Source organism: Poecile atricapillus, chromosome Z (assembly GCF_030490865.1).
Source record: "Poecile atricapillus isolate bPoeAtr1 chromosome Z, bPoeAtr1.hap1, whole genome shotgun sequence".
Classification (NCBI taxonomy): Eukaryota; Metazoa; Chordata; class Aves; order Passeriformes; family Paridae; genus Poecile; species Poecile atricapillus.
This window is the reverse complement of record NC_081289.1, coordinates 36,095,945-36,114,766: the sequence shown is the minus strand read 5'-3', so window position 1 is coordinate 36,114,766 and position 18,822 is coordinate 36,095,945. Positions and strand designations below refer to the sequence as shown.

Here is an 18,822-nt window from a genome sequence, read left to right as displayed (position 1 = left end):
CTGAGAATCAAGGTGGGCAGGGGCAGAAGAGCTGTGACTGTCATGGGAGGGTGAGGAGGGAAAGAGCAGTTTGCTGGAGCAGGCTTTTAGATGCTGCTTTTGCTCAACTGGTGGAAGCACAAGAGGTCTCAGGAGCAAGTTCCTGTATTTCGTCTTAATCCCACCCATGTTTTGTTTGGTGATATTTCTTATTTTTCAGGATATCCTTCTTGAAAAGTTTTGCAATGCCCTTTGAGAAACCTCTTAAACTACTGGTAAAAAGTTTTACTAGGTACGTGAAGGGAAATTAATTAGATGAATTAGTGAATTGAATTAATTAAATGAATTAAATGTTATCAAAAACATAGGATTTAAAGAGTTACTTTATTGCAGAATTATCTAGCACACACATTTAATCTTGGTACAATGATCCCCAATTGTGTACTTGGTGCTTTTGCAACTTTGCAACTTCTTGGTGGGTTTTTTGTTAGTATGTTTTTCACTTCACTAACAGAATTTTCAAATTGCTGATGTTTTTTTTCTTGAGTGTATTCATTTTGCATGCTCTCACAGTCTGCAATCCAAAATGCAGTTACTGTGCAGAGGGAAACAAGCATATTGTGGTTACAGATTAATTCTTTTCTGAGCTTTTCAGTGGCATAATTTAGCAGATATATCCTGGCTAATCTGGTAGTTCTAAAGATGTTTGCAAGATACACCTTCAAGACAGAAGGATTTAAAACTGGCTCATTATGATTTAATTATGATCTTTAGAGTATATAAAATCACATTGCTAAGTCAAAGGAAACCATTTTTCCTGCCGTCTGTTTTGGGATGGAGGGAGAATTGTCAGCCTTTTAATCTGAAGAATTTTGATGAAAATTTGGAAAGAACTTGCACATTTTTAGTTGGTGTAAACAAACACAGCCACAATAACATGTTCAGGGCTGAAAGTGTCTTTTCTCATATATAAACCTATACTGTGGCAGAGACAAAATAAAGTTTCAGAGGATTTAAAGCATACCATTCTTCAAAATATGTTCTTCACTTGGTTTTACAAGTTTCTTTTCTACAAAAATCAAAACTCTTTGCATTTATTAAAACAAGTTGAAATGGTCCTACTTTGTTTTTCTTTTTTCTTTTTTCTTTTTTGTCTCAACTCTTCCATTAATGTCTGGCACAAAACAGTTGAACAGAGGGGTTGCATAATGACACCTAATATGTTTCTACTTGAAAGAGCAGTATTTTAAGTACTCAGTCATGTGGATCTGTCTAGATCAAGAACTCAGTCACAGCATAAAAGGTTTTAGGGGTTACATTTTTAACATTCCTCACATAAATAGATCAAAGCTCAAGTATTTCAAGAACAACCCAAATTCTTTATGCTTCAATACACTGATGGATCTGAAGAAAAACCAATATGCCAGTTCTCCCAATTTTTTTCTTTCTTTATTGAAGAAGGGATATTTGCAGAAAAACAAAGATCCTTGTGCAGTGATGCAAGTTAACTTAAGCATTAGGTAGATGGTATTGAAACATGCTTGTGCTGTGGTGTCAAAGTAACTTGTCAGGCGCACAGTTTTGTTAAATGAAATTTCAATAATAAAGTGTCTCTTAGCTGCTTCTTTTCCTTTTCTAACCATACTCATAAGTCTTCATCTGAATATTTTTCTTTAAAGCATGCTCTTGATTTCACAAACCTTTTCCTATTCACTATGTATGTTGTCACAGAAAGACAGCATGAGAGAAACAATGCTGAATTTTTTTGCTAGCCTTATTGCATGTTTTTATTTTTATTTGTTTTCACAATTTGGAAGTCTGTATTTTAACGTACAAAGGAAAACCTTTTCTTTCTCACTGGTATATAAAATAACCTTTTCCAGGCTATAGCTATAGGAGGGACAGCATGCTTAGCATTTTAAAATATAAATTCTGCATGAATTGCAGTTGTGGGATAAAAGAAAATTTGCCTAAGTAGTTAACAAATGTTCTAGCAATAGTAGCTGCATCATCAGAAACTATTAGATCCTACCCTTCTGTGAGTCCACTACAGTCTGGCTTTGTAAATAATTGGGAAATATGCAGGAGACAGATTGGCCTAAAATGCAGCTTTCAGGTAGCTTCAAAGTAAAAATTAACAAATTAGGCCATTCGAAAAACCAAGTTCAGGCACTTTCTACTCATCTCTGCTCCTTTCCAGTGAAGAACTTTATTCCTGCAAAATCCTTAGACATCCTACATTATTCTGTACTTATCCACAGTAACTTAAAGAGTCTTAATGCACATTTATGCCACCTCACCACCTTCCCCCGCATGAAACTGCCACTGTTGTCACTCTTGTGTTTGTAGAACTAACTTACTGATGTTCTGAACCTCTGGTTACTCTTCTTTCAGTTTTGCTTTTTTTGTGATTCTTTGGGTTTTTTTGTTGTTGTTGTTTGAAGGTTTTGGCTTTTGTTGTTTGTTTGTTTGGGTTTTATTAATTTGCTGTTTTGTTGGTTTTTTTTTTTTTGTAAAGTTGGACTCTTAAATAGTCCAAATTGGTTATTAAGTTCCTGTCCTTTAAGAAACTGTTTAAAAAGCAATAATTCAATCTGGTGGGGATTTGGCAGGTCATGAACAAGTGCACTCAGCATCTGTATGCAGACATTGCAGTCCTGGGCTAGTGGAAACCCTTCCAGGACTGTATGCTAGCTTAAATCCCAGACAAGGCAGTCTAGCTTTCTGGGCATGCTTTTTAATCTCTGCTCTCTGTGGAGCTAAATTTCTTCCTATGTTGATTTTGCTTGTGACCTTAGAGAAATGGAAGGTCTTTGCTGTTAGTTTCAGAATGCTGTATGCTGGTTGATCTTTTCTATTTAAAAAATCAAATCTCTGATAAAGACAAGTTGACCTTTTATTCAATGAAGTCTCTTTCTGTCAGGGTCAGTGTATTTTTAGAACAAAGGGGAACCCCCATGTAGAAAGAGCAGCTTATTGACAGTAGAGAAGAAAGCACCTCTTTGCATCTTGAGAAAGAAGGCTCATCATGCAGTTGCAAATTGTGTGTCAGTTTTCTTACCGTTTTCTGCTTTATCTCTTAGGCCAGTAATGTCATCTCAGAGCTCTGAGAAAAGTCCTGTCTGGATATTTCCATTGAAGAGAATACACAAAGAATCTTTAAAACTTTTTTAGTTTGTTTTTTTTTTTTCTCTAATATAAATATTAAAATAAAGCAGAAATTCATCATGAGAGCTGATTTGCTGAGTGCTGTATATTCAAATAATTGCGTTTGAAAACAGGTTTAATCCTTGTCTACTGACATCCTTGAAAGGGAAGAGCCTCTTAATTTTCCCTTGGATCTTTCTGGTCTCCTGTAGGTCTCTAAAAAAGTCTTCAGTTGTCTCTGAGATGTAGTTCCCTCCTTTGCTCAAGCCTCCTATTTCCATCCTCGTGGCTCATTGCTTCCCACAGCTTTCCCTGTTGAGCCCTGCACTGCAGCAGCATTTCCCAGTTTGGTGCTGTCTGAGAGCAAGGTCCCTCCTCCTTCCCAACATCCAATTGAACCAGTGCATAATTGCCTGGTAAGACAAGCAGCCAGCCCAATGCTCTTTTGACAAGCCACAGCCCTTTAACAAAACATACACTTACAGTAGACTGTGAGCAGCGAACTACACACTTGTAACATCTGTCCCAGTGAGAATCTCAGCTTTCACAGGAAAAAACCCCAAACCAAACTGATAGATGTAGTCATCATGGTTTTGGCCAGTGCTTAAGAATGTAAACCTCTTTAATCCGGGATTTCAGAAGGCAAGTAACGAAAATTGAAATGAAGTGGGTTTCCTAGCTTTCCAATTATTTCTGTGATAAGAGTAAAAGGCTGACTGTGGGTTTGACTGGAGTGAGGTCAGCCCCAGCTGTTAATGCTCTAGTCGAAGGGAGGCCTGTTGCAGGCAGTAGGAGGTGTTCTTCATAATTTAACTCTTGATTTAAACTCCTCTTTGTTTATACTTGTTGTATGTGGAAAGTATGTAAACCTTGGCCAAAATGCAAAGGAGAAGGTAGGGACACAGTTGATTCTGTACTATCACAATAGCCAAGTCTAAAAGTTATCTTAAGGTCCTGTTCATCTGTTGCTTGCAGCTCAACTGGACCCCTGCTAACCATCCTTACCTCCCTTCAGGCATGCACTAACTAGTTTATGAGCAGAGTGTTTGTAAAGCCTGTCCAACCATGCATCTTTCCTTCTTTGTCATCAGGATGGTTTATTCCTTGTGTGCTCTAGCACACCAGGGCTGCTGTACACACAGTGAGCTCTGAGTGAGAATATGCTCAATAGGTACTAAAATACTTACTCAGTGAGATGGCATAGCCCAAGTTTCCTCCAGAACAAAGAACTCAAATCATGTGCACTCGTGGCAGTCTTTGGAAGAGAATGTCTGTATAGTCTGGAGTCTATCACAGACAATGAGTAGAGACTGAAATGTGGATCGTCTGCTTTTCTTTTTAAACAGGAGGGTTTTCCATAATTCTGGGAAGTTACTGAGCAAAAGGGAAGAAAATACATTGTCTTCTAAAAAAAGTCCAACTGTCTAATTCCTCTGTTTGTGAAATTAAGACAAGTAAGGTTTCTGGGGAACTTGGAGACTAGCATTGACAGTGGTGGTTTCTGTGGAGCCTCTGCTTTAAGGCATTTCACTTTCAGATGTTTGAAATGTTGATACTTTTAAGCTGGTAGGAAATTAAAAATAGATTTTCATCATTGTGATATTTTTATCATTTTCATAGTTTTCATCATTTTAGTATTAAGAACATTAATCACAGAAATCACCTCAGACAAACAATCCAACAATGCTTTCAAAGAGCTGCAAATACTACTACAGGGTTATCTTTGCAGTTTAGTGTCTGTTTAGATAAATGAATTGTGGAAGATGTAGTTTTTAATAACTGGAAAAACTTCAAGGTCCCTTCATAGAGACTTGAAAAATTTAGCAATTGTAATTTCTGTCCTGGAATGTATTTTGGTTAATGATTTTCATGTACTTGTGTAGATAAGAAGGAATTTTAATGAAGATTGTAGGTACATAATTTAAAATGTTAGTATTTTCAGTCAAATTTTTCATCACTAAAATGAATATTGCTCGCCCGGTAAATCCATAATGTGTGATTATTCCTAGTCTTTAAAGGTTATTCTCTCTTTTTTTTCTTTAAGCAATGTCAAGAAATGTATTTTGTTCATTGATTGGCAAAGTTGAGAACATGAATGATTAACAACTTCTTAGTTCTTTTGCTTCTCTGAGCCACCTGATCGAGTTGAAGATGGCCCTACTCATGGCAGGGGTGTTGAATGAGATTGCCTTTAAAGGTTCCTTCCAACCCAAATTACTCTGTGAGTCGTTGAATATTTATATGGGCTTCCTAGAGTGCAGTATTCCATCATGTTAGATTTTACACTGGGTATAAAATAGTTGGAAGCACCATTTTGAAAAGCACCATTGCATTTCAGGGTAATATTTGGCAGAAGCAAACAGGGAAAGGAGCTGGGGGCAAAGAAAGATGAAAATGAAGTTATTGACAGCTGCTACTTAGGCTGGATAAATATGGAACAGAAGCATGTTGGATGACAATTTCCAGATTACACAGTGAAAGAATTTGCTGCTGTCTGTAGTGTTTAATTATTTGTATAATAGATACTTATGTGGAAGCACCTTCTTAAATTCCATAGAAAGCATAATTGCAAATTCCTACTACTGTTAGGAATACAGTGTCTGAATTTAGAGGCAGTATGGAAGGATTAGAGCAAAAGGAGACAGAAGGAGGATAAGCAAATCTGCTTTGTATCATTCAGTATATTTGTGTTAGAGCTGGTGACAAAAGCATCATCGTGATCTGTTATCAGGTGCATTTTTTCGTGATACTTACAGCAAAACTTTGAAGAATTTTCACTTTTTGGCGTGATTTGAGTGTAACTACCATCTATGAGGTATAGATGAAGGAGGTTTCATAGGAAGACTTAAAGTGCTTTTGACAGGAAAATGATGAGCTGATGAAGGATCTGTGGGTTGGGCAGATGGTTTGAAATGCAGACAAACACAGCAATGAAGTTCATCCTAATATCTGAGGATTATTTAGAAACTGAAGATGTACATACTTCCGAGGGACAAGGAAGTATGTCACAGCTTTCTGAAAGATTCAGAAATTTGGGCTTTTACTGTCATAACATCTAGATAACCTGTGTAGTGACCCTGAAAACAAGCATCTGGTGTGGAATGAATATTTAAGACTGTCAGGTGGGAGGGAATTTTGTGGCCATGTGCACGATAGCTTAAGGACTTCTCCGTTTAATGTAGACTGTGTATCTTTTGTTCAGTGGAACATTTTTATTTTTTAAGACTCAGGAAAATGACATCTTACTCCTTGAGGTAGAACAGTTATAACTGTTCTCAGATAAGTATTTCTAATAAGTATATTCTATTCTAAACAAGTCTTAGTTTACTGAAGAAGCAGGGATGGATGTGTGTTTTTTTACCGTGCATGGAAGATTGCAGTTTTCCTAGTGATATTCTTGGAAGTCACATTTTGATAGGCATCTTTGGCTGTAGTCATGGCGTAACAAACTTAACCACTTTCTTCAGCTTCCCACTTTTATACACTGTTCCTTCCACTGGCCTAACACAATGTCACTCTGCACAAGGATCACTTTGAAAACAATAGGAGAAAATAGACAAGAAAGTTCCCCAGGCATCATTAGTGTTTAGATTCTTCTGTTGTCAAGGAACCACAGTTTAAATTTTCTCATTAGAAAAGCGCAACCTGAATCAGTGATGCCTACATTTTGATTTTAAGAATTCTGGCATAATATGCTCCACTGTCTTCTTCCCACCATCTCGCTGGCATCCTTCTTTAGCAAACTCAACAATTTACTCTGAAAGCCAAGGTGGATGATTTCTAGCATGCAAAGCCCTTATGTCCCCATCACATGCATAAAGATTATGGCATATAGTTTACTGAAAATGTATTTATTTTTACTATTGGAGGCTGGATGTAGCTTTGAACTGGAGGTGGGTTAAGGAGAGGCTTCAGGTTTGTGTGTAACAGAATTTGAGTCATCGGTGCTCTCCTGCAGGGGAGAGAGCTGTACAGAGAGGAACTGTGGGCAACTCTGGCCTCTCCTGAGCTTGCTGAGGAAGGGTACCTCTCTGTTCTTTCATTGTGTCTTTGCCAAACAATGTCTTGCCTCAGGGCTCATTTGTTTTGTTTGCTCTATGGAGTGCCTGACATTAGGCAACCTAGTTTAGTTCATTAAACTTTACTAAATTTTTTTATACTGAATTGTGTCTATCTGCTAATCTCTACAAATCCGTGTTTTACATTTGAAAGAACTTACTAAAAAACGAGCCAAAAACTCAAGATAGGAACAACTTTGAGGATTTTTCTTTTGGTGGTTTTACTGTAGCAGCAATGTTCAGTGATGTGGGTGTCTGCATAATGTAACACATCCTATTCCAAATCTTGCCTTTTTTAAATTCTTGAAGAAACCCACACTCATTAAATAGCTTTCTGTTATGATAACTTGCAGAGAGAACTGCTGTACTTTAGCCTTCCTACTGGGTGACTTCTCATTATAAATCATGTCTTTATGGCTCAAAAGTACTGCACTTCCAAACTCAATTCATTAGTGAGACTGGAATGAATTTAATAATAGCTGGCTGTTTGCACCAGAGCCATGCTAAGGAAACGCTGTTGCATTTATGTCCTTGATGCCCAAAACATGTTTGTAATGCACTGGAGCTGGACAAACCAGAAATTATCAAGGCTAGGTCTGTGTATTTGTATGTATAAATGTGGATGAGTACACACAGGCAATGTGATTTCTGTTTGCACTTCTTTTTCTTCTTCTATTTTGTCTATAAAAGATGAGAAATATATTTTAAACAAAGTTTTGATAATGGCACGGAATGTACTTAAGAAGAAATAATTTTTTCCTTTCTTCTAAAAGAGTATGTAGTTTTTCATTTCCTTCAGAGAAGCTGGATTGTTTTACAGGTACTCATTTGACCACAGACCATCACCTCACAGGAAATATTAAATATCTTTTTTTAAGTTAAACAAGATAACTGTGCAGGCTTTCAAGTAAGTTTAATGTACTCGGTTAAGGGGTTTCAGCACACCTCTTACAGTACCAGTAACTGACCTCTTTTAAATACTTCACCCCGTAATAACTGAGAAGTATCTTCGTATTGGTTCACAAGAGATTGCTCCTAACTGCCTCATTTCTTCACATTAGCTTAATGGAGAGTAATGACATTCCATGTCATGAAGTAAGTTTTGTCATCCATATTCTGCTTCACCATTTTTAATCTCTCTTTATTTGAATTATTGAAGATTTGGTTTTGTAATATGGAGGTCAGTAAATGCTTTCTGTATCTTTTACTCTGATTCAGACTCTAGTAATGCAGTTTGTATTTTGCAAAGGCAAATATCCTTTTAAATACACCTTAAAAGGATCCCTAGAATAAGGGGAGAAAGAAATTATCACCAATATTTTTTGTAGTTTTCTTCATATTTTATGTATAGTGAAACAAAGTAGAGAACATCCTATTCATGGTATTCCGTTGATTTTATCAAACATACTTGTGAAGAAGTTTTCTGGTGGAGTGTTTTCAGTTTTAATTATTGGCTAAATGTTATTATATTTGAGTATTTTTACTCCTGTGATATCTTTGCAACACTCTTTGCTATCATTGAGCAGTAATTACTTACATAGTTAGCCAAGACTGTTTGCTGCAAAAAGTTTAGTTTGTTTTCTCTATTCTGATAGGTTTATTCTATTTCTGATAGGTTTTCATTCCCATTTCTGTTTAGTGTATTCCATAGGGAATGAATACAAAAAGCTCCCCCAGTAATTAACACAGAAAACACTAAGCTCTCTCTTCTTTAAGTTAGTCTTTGACCATAACAAATTCTATTAAAAAGCTTGCAATCTAATCAAAAAGGGCAACAAATTAAGTTCTTATTAAAATGGTAGTTGTCCCAGTCTTGCTTCTCAAGATTGCAGTACTTACTGATCAGATAAAATTTATTAGAATTGAGAAGAGTGGAAGGATTACTTCACACATCTTGGAAGGTGTGCTTTCATTTGTAGCCTCAGTACAGTGTTTACCTTTCTAGCAGTGGCTTAAAAGAGTTGCCTGTTTCATCTGTGATGAACTCTTGTTCTTCTCTGAAGATGAGCCAATTACTTGCTCCACTTCTCATACTCGTGTACCTTTAAGCAAACAGTGTTGCCCGTGCCTTTTATGCAAATTTATTTTTTCTGAACATTTCTCTGTTATTTCAAAATAATTTTGAATTCCAGTTCTACCTTACAACATACTTGCATGTTCAGTGAGCTCTCAGTGTTTTGTCTAACATGGAAAGTGCATCACTCTTCCTTCACTGTAAAACCTCTGGATGGGACAATACTTGTTCAATGAAATTCAGGTACGACCACCTGCCTATCTGTGTGGTGGTAACAGTAGTGCTGGACAGCATCCCTGAGCAGTCTGGCAGTCCAGGAATGTCTTTTGGTCCCAATGGGTTTCTAATCTCCTGTGTAAAGTTTTTGCTGCTGCACATAGATGGAGTAACTCTGGGTGGATATTGGTAGCATCACCATTGTCACACAGCATTTAGCTATGTCAACTTAGAGAAAACCTTTCCTAGCGCTGACCATGAAAACAGATTTATCAAGCTACTGTATTTTCATACTGAAATTGGCCAAATATAAACTTTGTAACACAGATTTGAGCATTACAAAGCAGGCATTCTTTATTGCAGTGCTGGGCATTTGGAGAATCCTTCCACTAATCAAGTACCTGGAGTGTTGGATAAACTGTTCTTATCATACACACTAATTACATATCATTCGCTATCCCCACTTGCTTGATATATATGTATTACTTTATTTACATAGTCACAGCCCTTATCCGAAGTCCTTTTATGCTTCTTTGGGGTCTTCTTTACTGGTCTTCAGTGTCTGATGTCCTTTTCAGGCGGCTGTTCCTCGACCCCCACATTTGAGTAAGTGTGATTTCATTGCTTTGCTCTGTCAGCCTTGCAGAGCTGAGTTGGCATCCTGCGTGTGTTTTGTATGACTTCTGTTTGCCTAAGTTGCATCTTTTATTTACTTCCCCAAGGCTTTGTTGTTCTGTTCTCTTGTCTGTATCAAATCCTTCTGCTCTTCTACGATCTCAGTCATTCATGCACTTTTTGATCTTTTCACCTGTAGTCCATATAACTATTTTTCAGTGGAGAGGTTAGTCTTTGTGGTTTCAGATTTTTTTTTTTTTTTGTAATTAAAAATTCATTTTAAAGAATGAAGGATTTTAGAGTAAGATTTTGGCAATTTTAAATGCCAGTATTTATAACTCAAATTAATATAAGGCAAGTTAGTGGCAGTAAGGACTGTTTAACTTGTGCTGCAGGCTAATTACAATAAAAGTATGTGCAGATAATCTTTAGCTGTTTTGTGAATGCACTGACTACCTTGTTGGAGAATTGTGTGGGGTCATAACCTAGAAGTAAGTGTCATTAAATATGCACAGTTGGTCCCAATATTGGACAAGCTGTTGACAGAGTTCCAACTCTGAGTAAGAACACACCTTTAGGTCAGTTGTTGCATCAGCAGTGAAAATGAGTAAACCTCATTTAGTGGGTCATGCAAGCAGAACAAACTGGACAGGTGATCAGGAAGCATTAAAGGCCACTTCCATCTCAGCACTGTGACCCAGCAGGGGTTGTAGCAAATAGCTTCATTCCTTGTGGGGACATGTTTAGAATTGTAGTTTGGTTCCAGATTGGCTGATCTGTTATCCAGGAACCTCTACCTACTGTGGGAAGAAGATGCTGTCAGTCTAGTGATCTGGCAGCGTTTTACTACTTTCGGAAGTCTCAGGTTTCAAGCCAGCATATATTTAAGGAACTCTAATTTGGAAAAGAAATTCCTGTGAGTAATGCCTGATGACACATCTTCTTTCATCTCTGCATTTCCCGAGTTCTAAGAATAACATTTTGTGTGTTATGATTTTGATATCTGGACTGTCTCGATCATGTGCCATATTCAATGCGGCTTGTGAAATGGATAATGTAAGGTTAAAAGAACAGTGTCTTTTGAAAATGCTTTGGATACCACTTAGGCAATGACTGAGTTTTGGCAGTGACTGCCCAATTAAGAAATCTGCTGCAATGCCTTATTTAAGGACAATATAATGAAGTGAGGAATTAGCATTTAATGCAAGGGAAATGTGCAATGTGGGTGGGTCATGCAGATGGATTTTGCTAGGGTGATGAAGGAGGTTTCTACGGTCACAAAGACTAAAATTGCAGTGGTGAGCAGGCAGGAGACATGTTAAATCTGATCTAAATCAGTGCTCATTTTTTTCCTCAGATGAAAATGGCTACTTATGAAAGGTTAGAGGATTTATGGGGGTGTCAAAACATATGGCAGATGGGCTGGATTAGGATTTATGGGTATAGTAATCCAAATCCTTTCTGTCAAGCATTACAGAGGATCTCTTCTGCTCCTGGACTGCACTGAATGTACACAATCAGATCAGAGTAGCACAGGCTGTCAGGAGGCTCAGAAGAAGAGTAACTAGTGAAAGTGCTTGTCTGAGCAGAGTTCATTTTGAAAGCAGTTCCTTTGAAGGCAAAAATCTACTGGGGGAATGGCTATTATTTAATTTTAGTAAATTGCTGGAATGATTTTCTTCCAAAGCCTTAAAAGAAAGTAAAGCCAAAATGTGTGGTAAACCTTTCTCATTATCTGTGACTATATTAGCACAGAGGGATAAAAGCTATGCAAAAATCATGAATGTTGAAAGGGGAAAGAAAGAGGAATGAATTTGTCTTTCCTTTCTAGGCCAATGCTATCTGTGAGATTTGAAAACTGAAAACTAAAAAAAAAAAAAAGTGTAAAAAGGCATCCTACTTTAAATTGTTGTGACATATGTTTAAGTGTTAGGGACAGATTTTTCTTGCCTCTAGACTGAGCCTCTTCTGAAATCTGAAAATTCACAATGGCATGTCAGTATAATGCAGGTTATTGCTAATTGTATTTAACATGTAGTTAATTAAAAAAGGTTATATAGCTACTGGCTATTGAAAAGATTCATGTGTGAAATCTGGGGAAGAATGCAAACCGTTTGTATCTGAGGCAGCAACAGGAAATTTGCACTTTGCTCATGTGGTCAGTTAATTTAGTTTAAGAATCTACTAGAGCTCAGTCTCCAATTGACTAGCGCCTTACAGCATGATCAATTCATATGGTGGGGTGCTAAACCTACTCAGATATCTCTGAGCTCTGTGAGTGAATGCTTAGATATTTCATTTGAAAATCATGTGAAATGCTAAAAGAATCGTAAAAAAGGTTTTGTTACAGCATGTCACACAAACCTGTATATGGATAATCTGTGTTCTTTGTAAAACCTACAGGTGTGAGGGTAAGGTATTACAGACCTTAAATGTAAATCTTAGAAGAGAGGCTGCAGATAGTTACTTCAGCAGTGAGGACTGATGATCTCTGACCTACAGATTGTTAACATTTTTGGGATAGGAGCAAGATGCAAATTTCTGATTGTTAGTGTTTGGTTAACGTATGAGGAGGACCTGAACATTTTTAGAAGGTTTCACTATTTTCCATGAGGAATAGCATATCTGCTCTCACATGGTTTTGTCAGTGAACTTTGTAAAGTGAACTTTCTTAGTTCATTTAATAGAAAAGTGCAATGGTTAGGACTTCAGAAAAGTGAGATTTTCTTCCAGTTGTTAAGTAAGTATTAACAAAATAACAAAGCAGCCTGATCAGTCCATGAAAGCTCACTTTTCATCTGTTAATTGAGTTTCACTTCCTTAGTATGTGGGATATCTTAATCTTTCAAGTGGTATATAGCCTTCCAGAAAAGACTTCTAACTCCAACAAACAAAAAAGACCATCTTTCACTTCCCAGCTTCTTTCTGGCTTAGCAGCCTCCTCATATGAGATTCATAAGAAGGATGTATCAAAGAACAAATAGGTCACATTTCACATTTGAGAGTTGTTTATATGTATGTTTGAAGGAAACAGGAGTTTGAAAATTATTGAGCCAGAAGGGTGGGCAGAAAAAATTTCATGTAGAAAAATTTGATGAGAATGAAAGGACAAGTTGAACCAGGGACATGAGGTTTTACTATGAGGACATGCATGCAAATCCATGAAATCTGAATAATCTTTTTATTCCAAATATAAACTTAGTTGGGAGTTTCAGTGATAACCGGTTGACACAGCTTTATAACATTAAAAACATTTAAATAGTTTTGGCAGGCATGGATGAAACCATGTGTGAAGTGAGTTGTGAAGTATTATCCAGCTTACAAATAAAAGTAAGTTGTTCTAATAGGCTTTCCGGTGAATGTAGTTACCATGATGTATAGATGAGGGTTTTGATTGATATATTACCAGAACATTGTGGATTGTGAATGTAAAAAAAGCTAGTAAATTAAACGGGTGTTAATGTGGCAAATTAAATCTGGACTCAGGCTTTGTTTTATATATAAAAAGTGCCAGCATTTTTTAGATGTTTGCAGTACATATGCATGAATGTTTCCATTATAAATTTTTTTGTTCCCTACTAATGCCTCCATTAAATTCCATAATGTAGCATAACTGAATGAATGAATCTAACTGATGTTTAATATTTTAAGCTTCACAAGGAGGAACTCTATAGAAATACGAAAGGATATGAATTTCTTCCTAATATATTAGAAGATAAACTATAAATTATCATTGCTAGATTGTGTCTTCTTAGTAGAACATCAGTAAGCTGTAGAAAACTACTAGTAATTGACCTAAAATGGAGCAACTCAATCATCTTTGATTCAGGATATCAAGGGTTGAGCCCACCCACAAAGAAGAAAAATTAGTTGTTTTGTAGAAATAGGATAAAACATTATACTGTGAAGTTCTGCTTCTGAATAACTAAGTAAACATTGAGTAATCATCCCAGGAGTGTGTAGTGTGAGATGGAAAAAACCAAGCCTAATAAAATGAAAAATGATTGTCAAATAATTGTTTATAATAATGGGGAAAATATTATCAAAGTACTTATTCTGTGGAGCTATTTGGCAAATAAGTTTTTTTTCCCTATCTTTACAAAAGGTGTCTGAGAAACTGAAGTACAAAAATACATATATTTTAGCTTCTATACAGAGAGGGAGTGATGTAAACCAGCTTTCATTTAGTGTGCCTGTACAATTGAGAGCAGAACTTACCCAAGAAGCAACTCCTGCTGGAGAATGTTCAGTTATTCCATAAATAAGTGCAAATTCTTCAAGTTGTTAGAATGATGATATTGATAGAAGGAGTCAGCTACCTGCTTCCCATAATGTTATTTAGATGCATATAAAGATCTGGAAGGTTTTGGAGCGCTTATTATGGTGTGCTTGAAGAAAAAACCCCAATATATTGTTTGTCTCTGAGATCACAGAATCACAGAATTGTTAGGGTTGAAAGGGACCTCTGGAGATCATCCAGTTCAAATCCCCCTGCCCAGGCAGGGTCACCTAGAGCAGGCTGTACAGGAACAAACCCAGATGGGTTTTGAATATCTCCAGAGAACGAGAATCCACAACATTCCTGGGCAGCCTGTTCCAGTGCTCTGCCACTCTCAATGTAAAGAAGCCCTTCCTCAGGCTGAGGTGAACGTTTTTGTGTTTTATTGAAAATGAAGTGGGACTTTGAGTAGTAGGTAGATCTGAAGGCTCCAAGCAATCACTGTAGTTAATAGGCAGGAGCTAGGAGACCTAAATAGGTTTTCCTCTCTTGCTTTCTTGGAAATTTTAATCAATTCTCTAGTGAAATGCCTCAGGAGAGACTTTGATTAAGGAAAGTGGAACTGGGACATCCTTTAGACTTTAAATGTAGCTGAGGCAATCTGGTGTTTTGGTCACAGCCAGAAACAGAGAAGGGATTTGGGAGGTTATGTAGGAACTAATGCAAGATTCCATAAATTTCTCTAAAATAAGAGTTTCCAGAACATTACACAACTAAATCTTTAGCAAGGACTGACAGCCCTAAAATATCTGAAGGCTTGACTCTGATATATTCCTGATAGAGCTTAAATAAAAGAACCAGTATAATTAATCTGTAGTCAACAATGTACTCCAACATGGCGTGATCCAAATGTCAGAGATGAAGATCTATTGTGTTTGTTTCCATTACTGAGAAAAAGTTCTATCAGATGTTTTCTTGGTTCTTTTTTGTGTATAATTTACACAACTAATTACTTAGTGTTGATTTATGCTCTTATTTTTTATTTTTTTTCAGAGAAAGAATTTGACCCTGTTCTTCAGCATTGGTTTATTGACCTCCTGGGGAACTGCACTTCTGGGTGTTCGCTTATACTGGATGGGCAACAAGCCCCCAAGTTTTTCTAATTCTGATAATCCAGCAGCTGATTCAGACAGTTTTCTCACACGTACTCTGACCTTCTTTTACTTGCCAACCAAGAACCTCTGGCTGTTGCTGTGCCCAGATACCCTCAGCTTTGACTGGTCTATGGATGCTGTGCCTCTTCTAAAAGCAGTCAGCGACTGGAGGAATCTACACACTGTGGCCTTCTATTCAGGACTACTCCTCCTTGCCTACTTTAGCTTGAAGGGCTCCAGCAATGAGAGAGAATGCAATGGGAAAACTGTGATGAATGGCAAGCAAAATGCTAATGGGCATAGCTGCCACCCAGAGATGGAGTACAAGACACTGGAGGTGAAGTCAAGCTTTGCATCAAAAGAAGAGAATGGCCTAAAAAAGCATGAAATTCAGAAACTGCAGCTTCCTTCAACCGAGAACATTGTCATTCTGTCTCTCTCTTTGTTAATAGTGCCCTTCGTTCCCGCCACAAACCTGTTTTTCTATGTTGGCTTTGTAATAGCAGAGCGTGTGCTGTATGTTCCTAGTATGGGCTTCTGCCTGCTGGTTACAGTAGGTGTCAGGGCCCTTTATGTCAAAGCCCAAAAGCGCTTTCTGAAGAACTTGGTTTTTTTTTCGACTGCTGCATTAATTGTTTTCTATGGACTCAAGACCGTTGTCAGGAATGGGGACTGGCAGAATGAAGAGATGCTGTATAGGTCAGGGATAAAAGTAAACCCTGCTAAAGGTAATTTTTGCTCTTTATGGTGAATGCTTTACTTCTTCCTGTCTGTCTTTGCCTTTGAATTGTCTGATTTTACTAGCTACTTCTAAAGAGATGACTAAAGAGATGACTACTTCTAAAGAGATACTTCAAGAAATGTAATTTTAAGTTGCAGTGCTATGTGCATTAGTTAAAAACAGGAAAAGCAGGAATGTGTTTTGATTAGGTGTTACAGGTTTGGCATGAACATGGAGAAAAGGAGACCCTAAGGTAAGAGGATAATTTCTTTTCAGTGGTATTGGTTCTGTATTTTGAAATTAAAGATGTGTTATTAGTATTATAGAGCCCACCCTGGTGTTTTTCCATTTGGAATCTGGTAGATAGCATGCTAATGAAGATTTTTTTTGAGTTGACCAAATGTTCTGTTTTCTATGATTAGAAAATAAAATAAATAGTCAAGGACAGCATCAGGGAAGTGCTGTTCCTTTATTTCCTCTGATGCAAGTAACGTCAGTACTACATAATAAGAATGAGGAAATGAGGTCATAAAATTCAGTTTAGGAAATGACTGTAGTTCCCCCTGCCTACAAGTACTGTAAAGAGTTATTGTCAAATACTTATGCCTTCCTGTTCATGTGTAAATATCAGCTATTTGTAACTTTTCCCAGCCACGTCTCAAAGGTTATATTTATGCTGTAATGAGATGTGACCACAGCTAGTGTAAACACATCCAAACAGGCAGTAAACCTGCCAATTTAGGTATCAGTAACAAGGTTTAGCTGTGGCTTTGTGGTTTCAAGCGCGGATGGCAGATCCAGCTTCTATCCTGAGCTCCATGCTGCCTGGCTGAACTGCTCTTGGCACACATGCAGGTTTACATGAGAATGGTCAAAATATCACCTGTGAGTGCAATGTAGACATTGACTAAGCCTTCCTTATTCACAGTTCATCAGAAGTGAGAAGGGATTAGTTGATTGTTTTGCCTGTCTGTGAAAGAAAAATTTGACAGCACTTGAGTTTTTTCAGTCCTCTGCTCAGAAATCCGTTATATGATGCAAAGTCATCTGCTGATAAAGCTGTGCATTTCGGCTAGACAGTTATATCATGCCAGTCTAAAAGCTGCTGTGATAGTAAGAGGCAAATGCAGGTGGTTACTGTGAGCTGACAGGGAGTGAAAAAGTAGATTTGGCAGATAAAATGCCTAGCAAAGCAACATTTTAGTAGTTTGTCAGTCTGATTTTGTAACTCTTCTCCATATACTTTCTCACCCTAGGAAAATTACTGAACTTGTTGCTGCAGTAAGTGCCTTTTTAAAATTGTAAACAAGGACATGCCATTTGTTTTACTTTTTTTTCAAAATTAGCGCAGGAGAGCAAGAAATGAAGTAACTGAACAGGGAGCCAGCACGCCAGAGTGAATATGTGAAGCTCTAGACTGACAAATTTAGAGACAATATAAAACGTGTATTAAAACACTGGAATTCCTTGGAAAGAAAAGTGTGTATGCACAGTTAATGCATGTTCCATTTTTATCCTTGGTGGAAATCCCCAGACATTAATAGTTGTTTGCTTGCAATGAGCCAGATTTTGTGGTCAAAAAAATACTGTGCTAGTTTTTGCCCAATAGTAGGATTGGCTGCAGCATTGTCTGGAAATTAGACTACTGGGTATTATGCTCCCAGGAGACAAGATGGGTTATTTTCATCATACAGATCTCAGTATGCACAGACTCGTGTGTATACGATCGTCTAGTTTCTTGCTATATAAGCTGACATTAAGCGTCTTGTAAGATGTGTAAAAGCAAAGACAGTATGTCAGTGTGATGATATAGACATGAATGAGCTGACTTAAATAAATCTGCTTAAAATATCCTGTTAAACTTCTGCTGAATATTTACTAGCCCACACACATTGTAATGAGGCTCGGTATAAGAAAGCCCTAGCTAATGTGACCTGTCACCCAACTCTATTCATTATTGTGAATATTTCTAAGATTATCCCTGGCTTTGACTATGCTAATTTTATTTTCTATTTCTTATATAGTCAGGCAAGCCTGACTGGACTAGACTGGCTGCCAATCCTGACAAAGCGTTAGGAGATCAACAATTCACACTACTCTTCAGTAATTAAAGGAGGTTGATGTAGGAAAAAAAATATTTTTGTTTGCCTCTTTTTTCTAGTTTCATGAATGCTAGTGCTAAATAGGCTGTTCAGAGAGTGGGACAATGGGCTGCTCAGTCAAATGGTAGAGTGGAGAAGTGTTTTTCTTATTTTTAGGTGACTAAGAAGAGGCTGTCACTCCTCATTTCTCTGCTTTCCTCAGCTCGTAGCAAGTTTCTCCTTAATAGTATTTTCTTACTTCTGAAAATTGTGGAGTAGCAGGATCATTTTCCCTGACAGTTCTGCTTTTTTTCTCATCTCCTGCAAAGAGCTGCTTCTAAACAAGAGCTGCTTCTGTCATAATCTAAAAAGCAATGAGGTATCCCTTGAAGAACTCACAGTGTGGAAACTGATAAAGAAATAGAAATCTGTGAAGACCATCTTTACTGAAGCAAAAAGATGAGTGTTTTTTTCCAGATCCATCTGTCTTCTGGGCTAGCAGGATGAGTGCCACTGATGGCTGAGTGCAGAGCTCTGAGCTGATAAGGCATAAGGGCATTTTGCAGGGCAAGCTTTTAGCATGGGTGCATTTGTGTACTAATGTGGCTGAACTGCTTT

General features: G+C 37.3%; 1 protein-coding gene across 1 annotated transcript in view; it reads left to right on the top strand.

Annotated features, from left to right (window-relative positions):
- The window catches only part of LOC131573488 (protein O-mannosyl-transferase TMTC2), a 235,992-nt gene that overhangs the window by 123,878 nt on the left and 93,292 nt on the right, over positions 1-18,822 (top strand). Inside the window, exon 3 of the mRNA XM_058827489.1 lies at positions 15,302-16,130. Within this exon, the coding sequence (XP_058683472.1) occupies positions 15,302-16,130 (829 nt within the window). The remainder of the gene's footprint in view (positions 1-15,301; positions 16,131-18,822) is intronic.